This window comes from Pyxicephalus adspersus, chromosome 11 (genome assembly GCF_032062135.1).
Source record: "Pyxicephalus adspersus chromosome 11, UCB_Pads_2.0, whole genome shotgun sequence".
NCBI classification, from domain to species: Eukaryota; Metazoa; Chordata; class Amphibia; order Anura; family Pyxicephalidae; genus Pyxicephalus; species Pyxicephalus adspersus.
The window spans coordinates 54,980,643-55,000,052 of record NC_092868.1 but is presented as its reverse complement, the minus strand read 5'-3'; the positions used below and the strand labels follow the sequence as shown (position 1 = coordinate 55,000,052).

Below are 19,410 nucleotides of genomic sequence, written 5' to 3'. Positions count from 1 at the left end.
GAAACCATCTATAGGTTATCATATAATAAACAATACATAAATAGTTAAACCATACATATATTGAATTCATTAAAACCAAATTGCTCATAGCAAAAAACAGTGACATACAAATGTCATACCTTGTCTCAATAAACATCAACGCGTTTCGCAGAGGCTATCTGTCTGCTTTTTCAGGATACAAATGAGACCCACATTATATTATATATTTCTTATTAACAATTCCAATAAAACAAGAGTAACTATCAATACACATTTCATCAAAAATAAAGCTTATGAAAATAACTTTTTAGAAGGATCAAAACAGATACAACAAAATCAAATGAAACGTGTTATCACTCAACTAGGTTGGTCCAGCCCTTCAGCCAAATCCACTTCCCTTTCATTCCAAGCTGTCTTCTTCTTACCACTATTACCTTATTATTATTTTTAATATTATTAATAAACAGGATTTATATAGCACCAATATATTACGCAGCTCTGTACGATAAATATGGGTTGCAAATGACAGACAGTGACACAGGAGGAGGACCCTGACCCGAAGAGATTACAATCTAGGAGGTGGGGGAAGTATCACACAATAGGACATTAAAGAATAACTTGTAGCATTCATTATACATATCATATGATTTCACTCATGTCTTCACCCCCAGACATGATCATCTTGCAGAGGAATTGTGGGAAATGTAGAAATGAGGGAAATTATGAAAAAATGCTTCTCATTGCATCCTGGTGCAGTTGAAAAATCTGAATCTCTTGATGATATCACATCAGAATATGACAAAAGAATTTCTATTATCTGCCCCTCACAATTTACCATACCTGGCGGTATGATGAATGAGGATTTTTAAATGTTAAAGCAGTACATTTAAAAATACTAAATATTTTAAATTTCCCTCCAGCCTAAGGTTTACAAGCAGATGCCTGGCCAGCATCTGCTTCCCCTGGCCTTGCGTCCCCAACATTCACACGCCAGGGGAAACAGATGCCGAGCAATGCTGGAGGACGCCACTGGAACGTGGGAACCAGGTAAGTCTTGAAACTCCCTGGCAATTCCATCCCGATTGTGGCTTGGAGTTACTGCTTTTGGCATCTCTTTCCCCTTTGTGGAAGAATTGGAAGGAGTATATCCTAATTTTGTGTACCCATTACAATGCACAGATTACAAGATATTCATGGTGCTTCTGTGAAGCTTAAAGCGTACCTAAACTCAGAATTTTTACTTTATATAAAAGCGTAGACAACCTCTTTTATTTAAAGTAAACATTTTGTTTGTTTTTTCTTTAAGTGCAACATTCTTTCTTTTTAAAAACATTGGCCTCAGCGATCAAGAATGAATGGGAGCGCAGAGCCTCCCGGGATACCTATGTCACGCATCCCAGGAGGCTCTTGACTGCTTGTTTTGCTCATCCCTTAACATCTCAGTAGAGACCCTTTCATCAGTAGAAAAAAAAATTGATCTCACGCATGCGCAGAAGAACCTAGAAAAAAAGAAAAAAAAGATATTGGTGCTAGGTGCTTCCTTTGTGCCGGGCCGAAGACAGATACCTTGACCACGTCAGACCCAATGGAAGGAACCTCCCGACAGATAGACAGATCTCCGGGATTGAAGGTAAGTGTGATTTTTTTATTTTTACTTCTGCTTTAAAATTACTCTGTGGCTTTGACTTCAAATCCTACCCATGCTGACCTAAAGTCCTGAAGACCTAAATTGGTTTTAATTGGATGATATATTAAATTTTTTTTGATTGCCTACAATTTTCCAGCGAAAGTGAAAACCCTCAAAATGCATGTAGGATTAATTTGATACAGTTTACTCATCCAGTTGTTTCAGGGAAATTTGGTGTACATTTCATGTATTTGTCAAATAAGTTATGGTTTTAACAGTGATATGGGGTTTAAAGAAACTGGTTTATGAAGCGGTGGCTAGAAAATCCAGTAATGTCTTTTGAAGAAATAAATATGATCTTCAGACCTATATTGTATGATTGGGTTTTTAGGTAAACAAACCTATTTATGCAAATGTGAATACTAGATTGTAAGCTCTTTGGGGTACTGTCCTCTCCTCCTGTGTCTGTATTCGTCTGTCATTTGCAACCCCTATTTAATGTACAGCGCTATATAAAACCTGTTTAATTATATTAATAATATTAGGAAAAGCAAAGGCAATGGTTGCCGTTATTTTCACTTCACAGTGCTACGAGTTGCTTTGTTTACAAGTATAAATAATATAAAAAATCGTGCAGATGAAGAGATCGTAGGGGATTGAGCAAACCTGGAAATGATTTCTTATAAATCATATGCTATTATTTGGCAAATATTTTCAATAGATCTATTCCAAGTTTGCTGAATTACCCAGGTTCTCTATGAAAGTCTATCTTTTCCAGTATTGGAGAGCTTTAATAAATCAGACCCATTGTGCCTGATTTAATAAAGCTATCTAAGGCTGGAGAAGATACACTTTCATCAGTGAAGCTAGGTCATCCAGAAAACCTGGAATGGTTCTGGTCCAAGATTGAAAACAATTGCTAACAAATAGTAAATTACCTTTAAGAAATCCATTCCAGGTTTGCTGGATCACCCAGATTCACTGATGAAAGTGTATCCTCTCCAGCCTTGGGGAGCTTTCATAAATCAGGCCCTATGTGTTGGTGTCTTATATCTCATGTCATATTTCTTGTAGAATCTATGCACATAAGAATGCTTGTTTGTTTTTGTGTTTGGAATTCATCTACTTCAGTAATCTCTATGGCTTTTTTTTTTTAACAACATTAGGCTTCAGTGTTGCTAAACGTGTCTGTAGCTCAGGGCTGATGGGTGCCAGTTGCTTTCTGCATGCTTGTGTTGTCGTTATATCTTCCAACGCCCCATTCTTCATTCTTGACGATTCCAAAATGGCATTGTCTTTGTAATGTAAAGTATATATTAACGGTTTTATGAAATCCTATATGTAACAGCACACCTCCTCCAACTGTTTACTATAGAGCATTACAATGGGGTGCGTGTTCTGCATTGCATGGTTGGCTTTGTTTGAATATGAACCAAATCTCCTTTAAAAAACAGGCATTGGATATGTCATTAGCTCTTTTATGTGTTCATCATGCTGTTTGACAGTTTGGATATTTTATACATTCTTCAAATCTTTGTATTTGTTTACCAGGTCTGAATTCTAACTTATGGTACTTCTATAACATCCTCCTCTCTGGTATTCCACTAACCGGTCTCTCTCCTCTACAATCTGTTATGAACTCTGCAGCCAGACTCATCCATCCTTCCCACTGCTCCTCTTCTGCTGCCTCTCTTTGTAGTTCCTTTGGCTTCCATTTCACCTTGGAATCAAATTTATCTCCTGTGCTTTGCCTTCAAATCCCTCCACAATTCTTGTCAAACTTACCTTTCCCACCTGATAGAAAAATACTCCCCTAGCCGCTCTCTTCTCATAAGACCTACTAATGACTTCCTCACTCATAATCTCATCACACGCATGGCTCCAAGACTTATCTAGAGCTGCGCCGACTCTGGAATGGTCTTCCTCGTCCTATTCAGCTTGCTCTTACTTTCTACTCATTTAAAAGATCCCTCAAAACCCAACGCTTCCACCTCACCTACCCGTCTTCTTCTGTCTCTTAAATCCTAACTACTCACCCACAAATCCTTATCTCTCCTGCTATTGTGTGTTACTTGCATTACTTGTTACTTTTCTGTTTGGTTCAGCAGGTCAGTTTCAGTACTAACAGCACCCTGCAAAGAAATTTCCTTTGATCTAAGAACAAGCTTGCCCTTCGTATCTTAAAAGTCCCGGCTGCACTTAGCAGTTCCTGAGTTAAAACAATGACTTTTGTTAAAAGACTTCTAAGATCAATGTGTAAGTGCCAAGCTGTGCGCGTCTTGGAAGAAGATTGTGCAGCAGTGCTGTGTTAAAAGGCAAATTGGCTGATAAAATATATCCATGCCAGGAGACTAACACTGCAGTGCTGAGTGCCTACACGCATATACAAGGCCTTCTTTATACAGTATGACAATATATAAGAGATGTGTCAAGCACCTAAAAATGGGTGCATTTGTTAACCCTATGCACAATGAAATTCAGTGTTCTCACCAGCCTCTTTTAGCTGGGCGCACCACCCGGCACATTTCAGTAACCCACCCGGCTGTTTTTCGGTGGTTACTGAAAAGTCGGGTCACAATACAGAAGCCACCACCCGACTACAGCTTTTTCCCACCCAGCACAAAAAAATTTCTGGGTTGAACACTGTATTTTATGGAAAAAGTGTACACACTAGGTTTTGGTGGTGTAATAAAATGAGACCGCAATGTATCATTGCAATACTGCCCACCATTAATGTGACCTAATACCAGTACAATTCAATTACAAAAAGAGCAAATGTGTTAGGAGAAAAATAAAAAAATATATGTGTCACCAAGAAGACACTAGACAGGAGGTGGACCCTCTGTGCTACCAGCACGTTAGCCGAGGTGATATCAGAGGCGCAGAGTCTAAGGCACCGCCCGTGTTCACCAGAGCACCCCACAAGGGGTGTTGGGCTTTGCTGCAAACGGCACCCAGGTTGCATGCCTCAGACTCACCCGTGCAGGTAGCAGCTGAGAGTTGGACATACCCAAGGCGCAGTACAAAGTCGACAGGCAAATTCAAAAACCGAAAACAGGAGCGGGTCAGGGCAGGCAGAGAACAAGCACGGTCAGGACAAGCCAAGGTCAGGAACCGGAAACCAGGACTGGAAACTGAATACTCGCAGGAACCTCGGGTAGTAACCAGACCTTATCTCCTGGCACAACTCTGGGGGCAGGTCTTCTCTTTTTATCAGCTCACTTCTTGTGGCGAAGAGAGGCTTTGTGTAATGCCTTCTGCGCGTCCTCCCAAACTTTGTGGAAGCTGGCTCTGACGTCTGCTGCGGCTGGGACCTCATAACCAGACGGAATAGGTGGAGGTACTCAGGGGTGACACCCATAAGTCATGAAGAAAAAGGGCTGAAACCCGTAGACTCACTGACACGACTATTATGAGCGAATTCGGCCCAAGGGAGTAACTCACTCCAATTATCCGGCCTGGCAGATACATAGATACGGAGGAATTGTTCCAGGCATTGATTGACTCTTTCAGTCTGGCCATTGGATTGTGGATGGTAAGCCGAGGAGAAATGCAGCTGAATCTCCAGTAGGCGACACAGGGCCCTCCAGAACCGATATGTGAACTGTACCCCTCGATCTGGGACAATACTAGAGGGGAGACAATACTGGAGACGGAATACTTCCTGAAGGAAAGTTTTGGCCAACGCTGGAGCTGAAGGAAGTCATTTCCAAGGAATGAAATGAGCCATCTTAGAAAATCGGTCTACTACTACCCAAATGACGGTACAGCCATTCGATAAGGGTAGGTCAGTGATGAAGTCCATGGAGATATGAGTCCAAGGGCATTTGGGCACTGGCAGAGGAAGGAGGGCACCAGAAAGTAACCTTTTAGGGACTTTACTTTCTGCACACTTGGAACAGGAAGCAGTAAAATCTTTTATATCTTGCTTTAGAGTTGGCCACCAGTACTGGCGTGAGATGAACTCAAAGGTCTTGGTGGCCCTTGGTGGCCAGCAATCTTGGAATTGTGCCCCCATGTCAGAATACGGGAACGGAGTGACTTCTTTACAAATTGGTTCCCAGGAGGGATGTCCTTCAAACGTACTGGAGCCGCCAGGAGACTTCTGGAAGGATCTATAATGTGCGCAGGTTCCTTCTCTGTATCTTCAGCGTCAAAAGAACGAGACAGGGCATCCGCTTTAGTGTTTTTAGACCCAGGGTGGAAAGTAAGTGTAAAATCGAACCTAGAAAAAAAAAAGGCCCAGCGAGCTTGCCGTGGATTAAGTCTTTGGGCTGTCTGGAGGTAAAAGAGGTTCTTGTGATCTGTATAAATGGTAATCTTAAAGAGTGCTCCCTCTAGAAGGTGAGGCCATTCCTCCAATGCTAGCTTCACAGCCAAGAGTTCTCTATCCCCAACAATGTAATTATTTTCTGTGGGCGAAAACTTCCTCGAGAAGAAACCACAGGAACGTAATTTGCCCGAGGACCCCTTTTGGGAGAGAACAGCTCCTACCCCCACAGCAGAGGCATCAACTTCCAGAAAAAAGGGCTTACTAGGGTCGGGATGCAACAGAACAGGAGCCACTGTGAAGGCCTTCTTCAAGACCTCGAAGGCCTGGAGAGCCTTCTTAGGCCACACCTTGCAGTTAACCCCCTTGTTAGTGAGGGCTGTGATAGGAGCCACGATGGAGGAGTAACCCTTAATGAACTGTCTATAGTAATTGGCAAAGCCAAGGAACCTTTGAATAGCCTTGAGACCTTGAGGTAATGGCCACTTCAGAACAGCCAAAACTTTCTCGGGATCTATACCCCTGATTGGAGACTATGTAACCTAGGAAAGGCACTTCAGAGAGTTCAAAGAGACATTTCTCCAGTTTGGCATACAGGCGGTGCTCTCTGAGACGTTGAAGCACAGTCCTTACATGTCTCTCCGATGCGCAGGAAGATCCCTGAAAAAGAATAGGATATCGTCCAAGTAGACGACCACGCAGGTGTAAAGATCACGAAAGATGTCGTTTACAAAGTTTTGAAATACTGCGGGGGCATTACAGAGCCCAAAAGGCATGACAAGATATTCATAATGTCTATCACGAGTATTGAACGCAGTCTTCCACTCGTCCCCTTCCTTAATTCGGATAAGGTTATAGGCCCTGCGCAGATCCAACTTAGAGAATATGGTGGCACCTTGAATACAGTCGAAAAGCTCCGAGATGAGGGGTAATGGATATCGATTCTTGACAGTTATTTTGTTCAGACCCCTGTAATCAATACAGGGACGCAGGGACCCATCTTTCTTCCCAACAAAAAAGAATCCTGCGCCCGCAGGTGAAGTGGATTCGCGAATTAACCCTCTTTCAAGGTTTTCCTTAATATATGCTGTCATGGCCTGGGTCTCGGGTCTGGACAGGGGATAAACTTGACCACGGGGAGGCGTAGTAGCAGTCGAGATCAGTGGAGCAATCATAAGGACGATGGGGTGGCAGGCTCTCTGCCTTTTGTTTGGAGAAGACGTCCTTAAAATCTTGATAGGAGTCAGGAAGACCAGGCAACGGTGCAGTCTCAGTCAGGCAGACAGTCCATGCGGGTGCAATTCTCTGCAGGCAGTTGTGAAGGCAGTAAGAGCTCCAGGACAGAATGTCTCCGCTCCAGGACAGAATGTCTCCAGAAACCCAGTCTATCACTGGAGAGTGCTGACGAAGCCAGGGCATACCCAAAAGGAGTTGGTTCACTAGCTGGGGCATTACTAGGAACTCCAGAGTCTCAAAATGGAGCACCCCCACCCGGAGAGAAAGTGGCCTGGTTTTGAAATGGATGGGCTCAGGAATGACTGTACCGTTGACTACGGAAATAGGGATATGGTTTTTCTAGAGCTACCAGTGGAATTCGATGCTTGAAAGCGAAACTCTGGTCCATGAAATTGGCGGCGGCTCCAGAATCCAGATAAGCCTCGGCCCAAACAGTCTGCACAGGGAAGAACAGCTGCACTGTAAATGTAATCTTGGAAGAGGGAGTACGAAACAATGGACCTAGGGAATCCTCCCTGCCATTCCCTAGGTCAGGGCTTTTGGGCGCCTGAGAGGACAGTGATTCCTGTAATGTCCCCACAGTACAGACACAGGTGTCGCACGCAGGGACGTGTACGCTCCGATAGCGGGAGTTTGGATCGATTGGTCTCCATGGGTTCTGGCGATGATCCGGTAGACTCGGATGATTTGGGTACTGGAAAGGAGATTAGCGGGGAATGTGCTGCAAGTTCCCGGCCACCTTCTCGGAGGCCTCGGTCAATTCTGATAGCTAGCTGCATGGCAGCATCCAGGCTCTCAGGTGGAGGGTAGTGTACCAGGGTGTCTTTAATCTTCTCAGCTAGGCCTAGCCAAAATTGGGAATGGAGAGCAGGATCGTTCCACTGCGAATCTGCAGACCACCTGTAAAATTCAGCGCAGTACTCCTTTGCGGACCTGTGTCCCTGGCGCAAGGCACAAAGGGCAGATTCAGCAGAAGGAGCACGATCTGGGTCATCATAGAGCAGACCAAGTGCATGGAAAAAAGCATCACCAGAGCACCCCGCAATGGGTGTTGGGCCTTGCTGCGAACGGCACCCATGTTGCGGCCCTCAGACTCACCCGTGCTGGTAGCAGCAGCAGTTGGAGATAACCAAGGCACAGTACAGAGTTGACAGGCAAATTCAAAAACCGAAAACAGGACCGGGTCAGGGCAGGCAGAGAACAAGCACGGTCAGGAACCGTAAACCAGGACTGGAAACTGAATACTCGCAGGAACATTGTTGTGTTGAAAGTTGGAATTTCTCAGTGTCTAGCAGATGCTTGAAGGTGTGCGGCCACATGTGACTGGTATTTGGAACTGTTCATTGTTTCCTTCACTTTGACTAAAGCCCTCATTCCAGCTAAAGAAAAGCAACCCCTAAGCATGATACTGCCACCACCATGCTTCAAAGTAGGCATGGTGTTCTTTTGCACCAAATGTAGCTATTGGAATTATGGAAAAAAAGATCAACCTTATTAGCACAGTAGTTATAAAGCACCATCATATTACGCAGAGCTGTACAAAGTCCATAGCGGTTTCACTAACTGTGCCTCAAAGGAGCTCACAATCTAATGGTACTATCATAGTCATATGTCATTAATGTAGTCGAAGGTTAATTTTTAGGGGGAAGCCAATTAACCTCACTGTATGTTTTTGGGATGTGGGAGTAAACCGTAGTACCCGGAGGAAACCCACGCAGACACGGGTAGAACGTGCAAACTCCATGCAGATAATGTCCTGGCTGGGAATCAAACCTGGGACCTAGCGCTGCAAAGGCAGGATTTCTTACCCCTGAGCCACCGTGCTGTCCGTTATAAACCTTGCTCTCATCGGACTCTAACACATTTTCTCAAAGGCTTTCGGGAGACTTGATGTGTTTTTTTGCAAATCTTAGCCGGGCCTGGATAAAATGCATCCAGTTCTTAGCAGTGTTTAACCCAGGAAGGTGTAGGTAGGTAGCAGCCCCTGTATTCTGACCCAACTCTTTAGTAACCACCCAAATACAGCCGGGTGGTTACTGAAAAGCGCAGGGTGGTGCGCCCAGCTAAAATGGGCTGGGGAGAACACTGCTTAGATAAGCATAGCACTGCCATACAGCATGACAGAACAGGAGACCTGATTTTTTGATTTTTCAGTTTAGTAACACTTACAGGTCTTCTCCCCTCCCTCAGTCCCATACCATTGGAAGTGAAAACATTGCTGATAAGCAGTCATTTGCAATGCGTCATTTGCCTTATGCAGGTACTAAATACTAACCCCTGATAACCATTGAATTATTTTTTCTTTATCTAGGAGATTTTTCCTGTGGACACGATGCGGAAGGCAGCTCAGCTCGGCTTCGGAGGGATCTACACCAGCCCTGACGTTGGCGGCTCTGGATTGTCACGTCTGGACACTTCTATCATTTTTGAGGCCCTGTCTACGGGTTGTGTCAGCACTACAGCTTACATGAGCATCCACAAGTATGAATTCTTCTGCTGTTTATTTGTAAAAAAATAAACTTTTAAAAAAAGTATTGTTAGCTTGGATACCATAAGACGCACCCTGGTTTTAGAGGAGGAAAACAAGAAAAAAAAATATTCTGAACCAAATTGAGAAAGAAATATTTAATAAAATATAGCAGAATAATATTTAATGAGAGAGAGATTGCACATAGCACTTTCCACAGACACATTGCACATAGCACATTGCACATTGCACAATGCACCTGTCATGGGGGATTGACATGCTGCACAAGAAATAAAACTGCTAACCAGCACTGCTCCTCCTGCTCTCTCTGCCTCCCTCCCCACTCCCCACTGTTACACGGAGCCTTCTCACACAGAAACACAGCCCCAGCATCCCTATAGAGGTGAGCTGCTGGTAAACACAGGGAGGGGGAAGGCAGGGGTCTGCAATCAATAGGATAAGGTAGGGGTTGATGGCTTTATGTTTTTTGTAATCAGGCAGAGAAGGCTACGTAACGGAGGGGGCCATGCTGCAGGGGGGATGCCAGGCTAGATGGAACTGCAGCCGCCTACTGGGCCCCCCTTGGAAGCTTCAGAGGGTATTCGGACCATAAGACGCACCCCCATCCCCCCCCCCCCCCACACACTTTTGGGGGGACAAAGTGCGTCTTATGGTCTGAAAAATACAGAAAATACATAAGTGAGGGAATCCTTATCAGGCCTTCATTGCTGTCTTTGTCTCCATTGGGACACAGATTGTCCTAACAAAAACAGATCTGTTGCTAGTGCTATCACTTTTCCATTTATAAAATGATCCAAGGAACGCCAGACATACATGTGCGATATTCTGCCTTTTCAAAAAGTTTTTCTTTGTCAGAAATTATTTTGATAGATTGTTCATACACATGACTGACATTGGACATTTCCTAACATTTCTGATTGCTTTCTGTCCAATCAAGGATGGAATGTCAGATGCCTACAATCACAAGGCCACTCCAGGTTCACTGCAACGTGTGTGGGGGTTGTAATGCAGTGTTGCACTCTGCACGCCCCTTGTGTTCTTTTACTGATTTTTTGACTGTTGTACTCTTTTTATATTGGAACAGGGATTACCAAAGCTCAGGTTCTCCAATAAAGTTCAAATTAAATATCAGATGCCAGCCCCAGATTAACAACATGTAGGGGATAGAATAAAGATGCAAATAAAACTAAAGTTTTCACTTCTGAAAGTTACCAAATACACACAGAAAGTGACATTTATACTATTGCTAGACATCATTACAGAATAAATGTTACTTTCTATATGTATTTGGTAACTTTCAGAAGTACAGATTTACTTTTATTTGCCAAAAAGCCCCTTCTTTTGCTTCTGTCCCCTACATGCTATATATAGGATACTTCACTTATGTTGATGCATGCTGCATTAAAGCAGAACATAATTTTTTTTATTTATGATTATGTAAACATAATTATCTCTATTGAATTGTAAATGATTTTCAGATCACTGGTTAGATCTTTTTTTTCCTTACTCCTACTTTATAGTGCAGTTCTGGGCACTCCAGATATAAGATCCATAGCTTTATTCACTGCCGCATAAGTGACTTTTTCTGCCTCTCTTCTTGCCAAGTCACTGATCACTCGGTATTGTGTAAATAGCCAAGGGGAGAAGGAATGTAAAAATGGCACTGGTGCAGCCAATGTTCAACCCAGAAATGGGTGGGAAGAAATTGTAGGTGGGTGGCAGCCCCTGTATTGTGACCCAACTCATCTGTAACCACCCAAAAAACAGCCGGGTGGTTACTGAAAAGTGCTGGGTGGTGCACCCAGCTAAAAGGGGCTGGGGAGAATACTGGGTGCAGCAGCAAATGAGCAATGCAGATCTCATATGTGGAACAGCCAGAACTACAGTGGGAGCTGCACTACCAAACAGAAATAAAACAAAGAACTAATCAGCAATTTGAAGGTGACTATTGTTTAATATGCACACGCATCTGATGGTTCTTGCTTAATATGAACTGTTGTACTCATCTTGGGCAAGAACATGTGTACAGCGGTCACCCGATGTCGTTCATGGATCTGTCCTGATGAATCCATGAACGACCGAAGGAGACAGACCGCTATACCACATAACTTGTGGCTCAGTGGTCAGCAGACTGGCCTTTGCAGCGCTGGGTCCCAGGTTTAAATCTCGCCCAGGATACTATCTGCATGGAGTTTGCAGGTTCTCCTGTGTTTTCTTGGGTTTCCTCTCACATTCAAAAAACATGCAGTTAGGTTAATTGGCTTCCCCCCAAAATAGACCTTAGACTGTAATAAAGACATATGACTATGGTAGCGACATTAGATTGTGAGCTTCTTTGAGGGACAGCTAGTGACATGACTATGGACTTTGTACAGCGCTGTGTAAAATGTCAGTGCTATATAAATACTATGTAATAATAATATAATAAATTCCGCACATTTAAAATCTCATCTCAACATGGCTGTATTGTAGCATGAATTGAAGAACAGTGTCTAAATTTTGACATCTAATTTTGGACACACTTAGGTGCATTGGTAACCGATTTTAAAACAACACATTTTAAACCATAACCTATTTTACCACATTGCTGGCCCTAAAATACTTTGACATTTAATGTCTCCTTTTTTCATAATCTGATTATGTAAGTCAAGGAAGCAAGATTACCCTCAACAGGAAGACGTTGGAGACCTTAACCGTTAAATACATTAACAGCAGCCAAATGCTTTTTTTCGTTTTCCACTGTGTTTAAACATTGAGTTTAAACATGAACTCTATAATAAAGTGCAAAAGCACAAAAAGGTGTATGACTGCTGTTTGTGCTCTTAACAAATACAATCTCATAGGGTTCAAACATTGACTCCAGCACTTTCCTGCTGATTGACCTTGCAGATGGGAATTCTGTGGACTGATCAGGGCTGATTTATTAAAGCTCTCCAAGGCTGGAGAGGATACATTTTCATCAGTGAAGCATGGTGATCCAGCAAACCTGGAATGGATCTGGTCCAGGATTGACAACATTTGCTAGCAAATAGCAAATGACTTTGAAGAAATCTATTCCAGGTTTGCTGGATCACCCAGCTTCACTGAGGAACTTGTATCCTCTCCAGCCTTTAATAAATCGAGCTCATTGTGTCATGTTAAAGTGCAGACCAGATCCCCAGCAACAGTGGTTGTTGTACATAAAGATTACTGCAAATCCCTTTATTCATAATATGTTTGTAATTCTCTATTCCTTGCAGTATGTGTGTGTGGATGATCGATACTTTTGGAAATGAGGAACAGAGACATCGATTCTGCCCTTCTCTCTGCAGTATGGATAAATTTGCATCTTACTGTCTGACAGAGCCAGGTGAGGCTTAAAAAGGTCATAAAACTGCGGCTGAAAAGATTTGCATATCTGCTCATCAGCCTACATAAACAGACTAACGTTGCATGAAGCTAGGTTTTTCATCATTTTGTTTAGCTATATTCTTGTTTTCCTATACTTAAGCTAGGTATACACGTGCAAATATTGTCGTTGCAAAGGATCTTTCACGATCCTTTCCAATGACTGCACGATGCATGAAGGAGCGCTGTACATACAGCACTGTTCTGCTCTATGGAGAGGGGAGGGGGAGAACGGCGGAGCAGCACCCTGCTGCGCACTCTCCCCCTTCCCTTACATTAGGATCGTTCGTCGTCCATCGTCTGTGGATCTGCCAGGATGGTCGTTCGGATGATAGACGACAGGCACTGTACACGCGCCAGATTCTCGTCCGATATCGGCCCTGAGCGAGAACCATTGGACGTGTGTACGTAGCTTACGGCTATGTACACACCTCAAATTTCTGTCACTGGAAATAGTTTTTCATGAGAAACAAATGAACACTGTACACACACATGCTGTTCGGTTCTATGGGGGGTGGAGGTAAGCAAGCGGCACCCCACTGTACTCTCCTTTATTGAAATGCACAGCCTGATCTGTCCTTCATTGATCCTCCAGGACGAATGAAAGAATGTTGTCAGGGAATGAGCATGAATGTTCATTGCAGGCAACAATAAATGATGTGTGTACGCATCCTAAAATTCTTGTTGTTTGATATATTACACACTGTTGTAGCCTCATTTTACAGGAATTTCTGACTCGGCTTCTTTTGTTCTTTCTGCTCTCGGCAGGTAGTGGAAGTGATGCTGCGTCACTGCTGACATCTGCGAAGAGAGATGGCGAGCACTATATTCTCAATGGATCTAAGGTAAATTCTCACACATGGTCATATACAATATATTAGTGCGAGAGGTTGACTATGTGTAATTACTGTTGTCCTTCCCTTTGTCTACACCCAGGCATTTATTAGTGGTGCCGGAGACACAGATGTGTATGTTGTGATGTGTCGTACAGGGGGCAGCGGATCTCGAGGAATTTCCTGTCTAGTGGTAGAAAAGGGCACGCCGGGGCTCAGCTTTGGCAAAAAGGAGAAGAAGGTGAGAATGTATTTGTGCAAAGTTTAAAAATAAAGGGTACATTCACAGAAGCCAAAGGTATATCCCTCAAAGGAAACACATGCTGCTTTCAGTGATGACCCCAAAGAATACTAGTTACCTGGCTATCATTCTTTAGGATTTCACTAGTCACTGACCTGGACAAATTATGCAGATAAAAAGCTCTAACTTTGCCTGTTGCTCTATCTTACATACCCTGTACCCACCTATTCACAAATATTAAAATAAAAACTCTTTATTCAAGTCTGCCTTCACGTGGTCTTTAGTCTGCCCCTGCCAGGAGTGTAGATCGGTGATTCACCTCTTCAATCCAGGGCTGCCTCAATGCAGTCTTGTTGCCACCCCCTCCTTGTGATGTTTTTTTTCTGCCTCAGCGGTTCATGGGTGACCATGTGTTCAATATGTTCAGGTAAGTATTTAACTATTTAGTTAGAGCTGGTCCCTCTTATTGCTGCCCCTACTATCAATACCAAAGCCATTTAGGAGCATTCAGCTGCAGGAATTAATTATCTGACACTTCTATGCATTCAGTTAGAGTTCAAATGAATTACAAGGCAGAAGCTATCAGACCTAATGGGATTTGAAGTGACATTTGACTCTCAAGCTGACGAGTCCTGAACAGAAATTGCTTGCTATGATTTCATTTCGTCTGTAAGCTTCTCCCAATGTGCATTAGAAGTTTAAGCAAGTCAGAAGGGAAAAGCTGCATTTCATGGCTGGAAAACATCCAGCATCATCTAGCTTTTTTCTTACCAAACTGATTGGCCATCCCTTTCATTAATTAGATTTCAGTTCTTTCATTTAAAGAAGCTCAGCACTAACTGTTGGTGTAACCTAGGGGGATCTGCATGCAAATAAGTTTGCCTGGGATTGTGATTTCTCTAGACTGACATCTGCCTACTAAGGTTGATTGATATTTGCATATTCCTCCTATATATCCATATATCCTTCTATTGTTTACACCAGAGGGATCTTGAAAGAAGTACAGAGACAGGGTGCTTTGTTATTTCCAGGAAGTTTTGTACAGCATCAGGCCTGGTTCTCCTAACAGTGAATATTATTGTTTATATATATAAAGCGCCAACATATTACACAACGCTGTACAAAGTCCATAGTCATGTCAATAGCTGTCCCGCAAAGGAGCTCACAATCCAATGTCCCTACCATAGTCATATGTCATTAAAGCAGCCTAAGGCCAACTTGGTGGGGAAGTCAGTTGCCTAACCGCGTGTTTTTGGAATGTGGGAAGAAACCGGAACACCCGGAGCAAACCCACACATACATGAAGTGGACATGCAAACTCCATGCAGATAGTGTCCTGGGCAAGAACCTGGAACCTAGCAAAGCAAAGGTCAAAGTGCTAACGAGTGGGCTAACCATGCTGCCTTTCACATATTCAAATTAAAAAAAAAGGTTTCCTAAAAAAAAAAAATTAGGATGTTATAAAGGGAGGAAGAGAAACCAGGGAAGGCAAAATAAAAGCCGGTTAACATTCAGCTTTAAATGTTTGATTTATCCAGCTTGTTATTAATCACTGATCCGTTTTATATTTTTCTTCACATCTTCAGGTGGGATGGAACTCACAGCCAACAAGAGCGGTTATATTTGAGGACTGTGTGGTCCCTGTGACAAATCGACTGGGACAGGAAGGTCAGGGCTTTGGGATCGCAATGAGGGGGCTGAACGGAGGAAGGATAAATATTGGTAAGCTGGCCACGCGTTATAAAGTCTGCTTGTATTTGTAGATCAATTGTGCAGAAATATTATACCACTTTGTGCTAGAAGTATCTTCAGGAGAGTTTGGGATGTTTCATTTGTATTATATACAAAGATTATTTCATAGTCCCACACAGTTCAATGATATCACCGTTTTTTTTATATATTAGCTAAACTTGCAGTTGGCCTATATGAATTAAAAAATAGTAGAAGGGAGACTGAAATACTCTAAATGGAAAACGGCTCTAGGTTAACTTTAGTGCTCACAGGATTTGTTCTTCCCAGGATCTGACTTCTAACTGATTTTCTTTTTCTGCAGAGATCATATGACCAAAAACCTTTGGGATATATAGCCACCATTGGAGAGTGCAGCATTTTCCTGACGATCAATAGGCATTTCAGCTTTTATCTCTCCTTTATATTGTCCAGCTTTAACATTTTTATATTGCCTTGCTTTCATTTTAGCACACAACCCTTATAGTTATTGATTAGGCAATGCAAGGCACTTCACAATTTTATACAGTACCATATGCTGTTACTAATATATCGGGACATGTACATTTGTTGATATCTGACATTCACATTTTTCCATACACACCATCTTGTTTTCAGCTTAGTATTTCTTTTTTTTTTGTAGCCTCCTGTTCTCTGGGGGCCGCTCATGCCTCTGTTCAGCTTGCTCGCGATCACATGGCTGTAAGAAAGCAGTTCGGGGAGCCTCTGGCTAATTATCAGGTAAAGCCATCATCTGTACATGTGTGCCTTTCAGTGTTTGTTGTTGACAAAGTATTTTATGAATATATTCTTCTATACTGGCCCATGTCTCTAGCTAAATCAGAATTTTCACTGGTATCAGTGATAAGAGCTATGGAGGGGTTATTGTAGATAGATGGAGGGGTGGACAGGATTGACATTGCCTGTAGCAACCAATGAGATACTAGATGTCATGGAAAGAGAGAATTCAGTGACTAGGGACATATAGTCATTTACAAGGCTTTCACACCTTTGAATTCTTTTTATTTATAAACCCAAAAAGTGTTGACTTACAGATTACAATGTAAAGATCTTCTATAGGGAAAAGTACTCTATTTTCTATTTTTCTGCATGTGGGTAATCCATCTAATCATAGTATTCAGTTTTTGTGTATTTTTATACATGGTTTCACTTTTATTGCACCCCATGCAGACCAAGCTGCCAAGCAAAAGTGATATCTACAGGGTTTGGGATGGTATTGATAATGGTCATCTTTTATTAATATGGTCTGAATATTTTTTTTTTTTGTTTGCAGTATCTTCAGTTCCGACTAGCAGAGATGGCTACACAATTGGTCACAGCACGACTTATAGTTCGACATGCGGCACAGGCGCTCCAGGAGGGACATGGTGATGCAGCGACACTCTGCGCTATGGCAAAGCTATATGCCACAGATGAATGCTTTAAGGTGAGTGATGTCTAGTGTCTCACAACTAGGTGAGTCTGCCTGTGAGTGAATCCTGTTCTTTCCTTACAGAGATGATTTACAACCCTTAGCTCCCAGTGTGACATTTAGGTCCTTATCTGGGATCAGACACTGCTAACACAGACTGGTTGTTAGGCTATGTACACACGTCCAATCATTGTCCAACGACTGCATGATGCATGAACGAGAGCTGTTTATACAGTTGTGCTGCTCCATGCTCTGCTCCTCTTCATTTGCATTACGATAGTTCGTCGTCCATCATCCATGGATCCGCCAGGACGTTCATTCGGACAGTGGACAACGAGCGCTGTACACATGTAACTATATTGTCCGATATCCGCCCTGAGCCGATTATCAGGCGAGAACCATTGCACATGTGTACCCAGCCTTAATGTAGATGTATTAATATAATACCTGGTGATTCTGTAGGCAGAAAAGGTAGCTGCCTTGGGTGCTTTAGCATGAGGGGTGCAAAAAGGGCAGGACCAGCAATGTATGTGGCTGAAAGAAAGGGGGTCCTGTTGGGTGTTAAAGGACATTTTCCTAAATCTGCCTGTAGGTCCTTGGTTTGGCCTTTTTTAGTATAGGCCGACAATGTTCTGTCCCGGTTTCCCAGTTGTGCTTCTATGTGGTCACTCATATGAGCAACAAATAGGACTACAAGTGGTTGTTTCAATATACACTACACGGACATGGCATGGTCCCCTGTTTACATCGGGAAGTCTGCCCTGAGAAATGCCATTCAGCCATCACTAAAGTGCAATGACTGCAAAAATGGTGCAGTTGTTATCACACAGGAAGTAAATAAACATCTCCTCAATGGGGTTTTAACCATTTTCTACTCTATGTGAAATGAAAAGAAAAAGTTTTGGCTTTATAAATTGTTATAACATTTATTTATCACGATATATAGTTGTAGAACGAGGAACACTTAAGAAATAAATAAGCGTCCATCCTATCTAATGACTGTTGCAGGTCTGTAACCAGGCACTCCAAATCCATGGAGGATATGGGTACTTGAAGGATTATGCTGTCCAGCAGTATGTCCGTGATATCCGCGTTCACCAGATCCTCGAGGGTAAGTTTTTATTGTGCTACGGTTAAACCATTTTGTGAGAAATACGTAATTGTATAAAAAAAATCAGCGTCCGTTAATCAAATGCATTGTTGTTAAAATTTAATAAATAACAAGCAAGAAGAGCAGACTTTGGACTTGCAGTGGCTTGTACAATTTTATTAAAGGAGACATATACTTACAAAAAATACACATATATTTTAAATACGAAGAGTGATATAAAGAAAATTGTATTGTGAAGGAATTAGCTTATGATGTAAAAACTTTATTACTTTAAAAGTTCAGCTCTCGATCATGTGACCAGTGACCGGTCTTTATTATAGGAAGAGTTTTACACTGAATTACTTCACAGCACAAGCTTACCAAGATTCAAGTCAGAATCCAAATGCTTTGCACAATATTTTCTAATCCTTCAGTTCAGCTTAATTCATCTTCCTATTTAACTGCTATAAAGATGGCTACTCCTACAGTCTTTTGATGCAGTTGCAGCCCACCCACATGCAGGAAAAGTGCAGATATTAGTAGGGTTCACTGCTGTATTCGTTACCATACTGGTCTTGTACATCACTCTGAATCATAGAATTGCCATATAAACATTTTATTTTCTTTTTTCTCACAGGAACCAATGAAGTGATGAGGATGATCGTGGCCCGGAATCTTTTGCAGGGATAAGACTGCAGCACAGAATCATTCCTGACATATCTCCAGCACTTAGTTCCTGACATCACAGGGAACCTACCTCAGGGGATCAGACAATACAATCGCTACAACTTCATAAGCATGTTGGTGGAGAATACAGGCCTGGGTTCTGGGTTTTTTTCTGTAGGTGTCGGACTGATTTTCCAATCATCGCCAGAAGTTTTTGTCTGTTTTGAGGTGTAGCTGTCGTCTGTATTGGAAGCTGTTTGGTGGCTGGAACCCACATGGAAAATGGTTCAGCTTTTCACCTGGGTAGAGAAAAGCAAGTAAAGTGGCAGAAGCACAAAGCACACAGTGCATCAGTAAAATCATAAAATAGCAGTCTCTGTTCTCATATTTATGTTTTCTTTTAGATTTAGTATTAAACATTTATTTAAGAAAA

General features: G+C 42.4%; 1 protein-coding gene across 1 annotated transcript in view; it reads left to right on the top strand.

Annotated features, from left to right (window-relative positions):
* The window catches only part of ACAD8 (acyl-CoA dehydrogenase family member 8), a 22,208-nt gene extending 2,798 nt beyond the window's left edge, over positions 1–19,410 (top strand). The window contains exons 3-11 of the mRNA XM_072426538.1: positions 9,424–9,593; positions 12,840–12,949; positions 13,756–13,832; positions 13,924–14,061; positions 15,648–15,783; positions 16,433–16,530; positions 17,084–17,236; positions 18,230–18,332; positions 18,949–19,410. Of these exons, the coding sequence (XP_072282639.1) occupies positions 9,424–9,593; positions 12,840–12,949; positions 13,756–13,832; positions 13,924–14,061; positions 15,648–15,783; positions 16,433–16,530; positions 17,084–17,236; positions 18,230–18,332; positions 18,949–19,001 (1,038 nt within the window). The 3' untranslated portion in view covers positions 19,002–19,410. The remainder of the gene's footprint in view (positions 1–9,423; positions 9,594–12,839; positions 12,950–13,755; positions 13,833–13,923; positions 14,062–15,647; positions 15,784–16,432; positions 16,531–17,083; positions 17,237–18,229; positions 18,333–18,948) is intronic.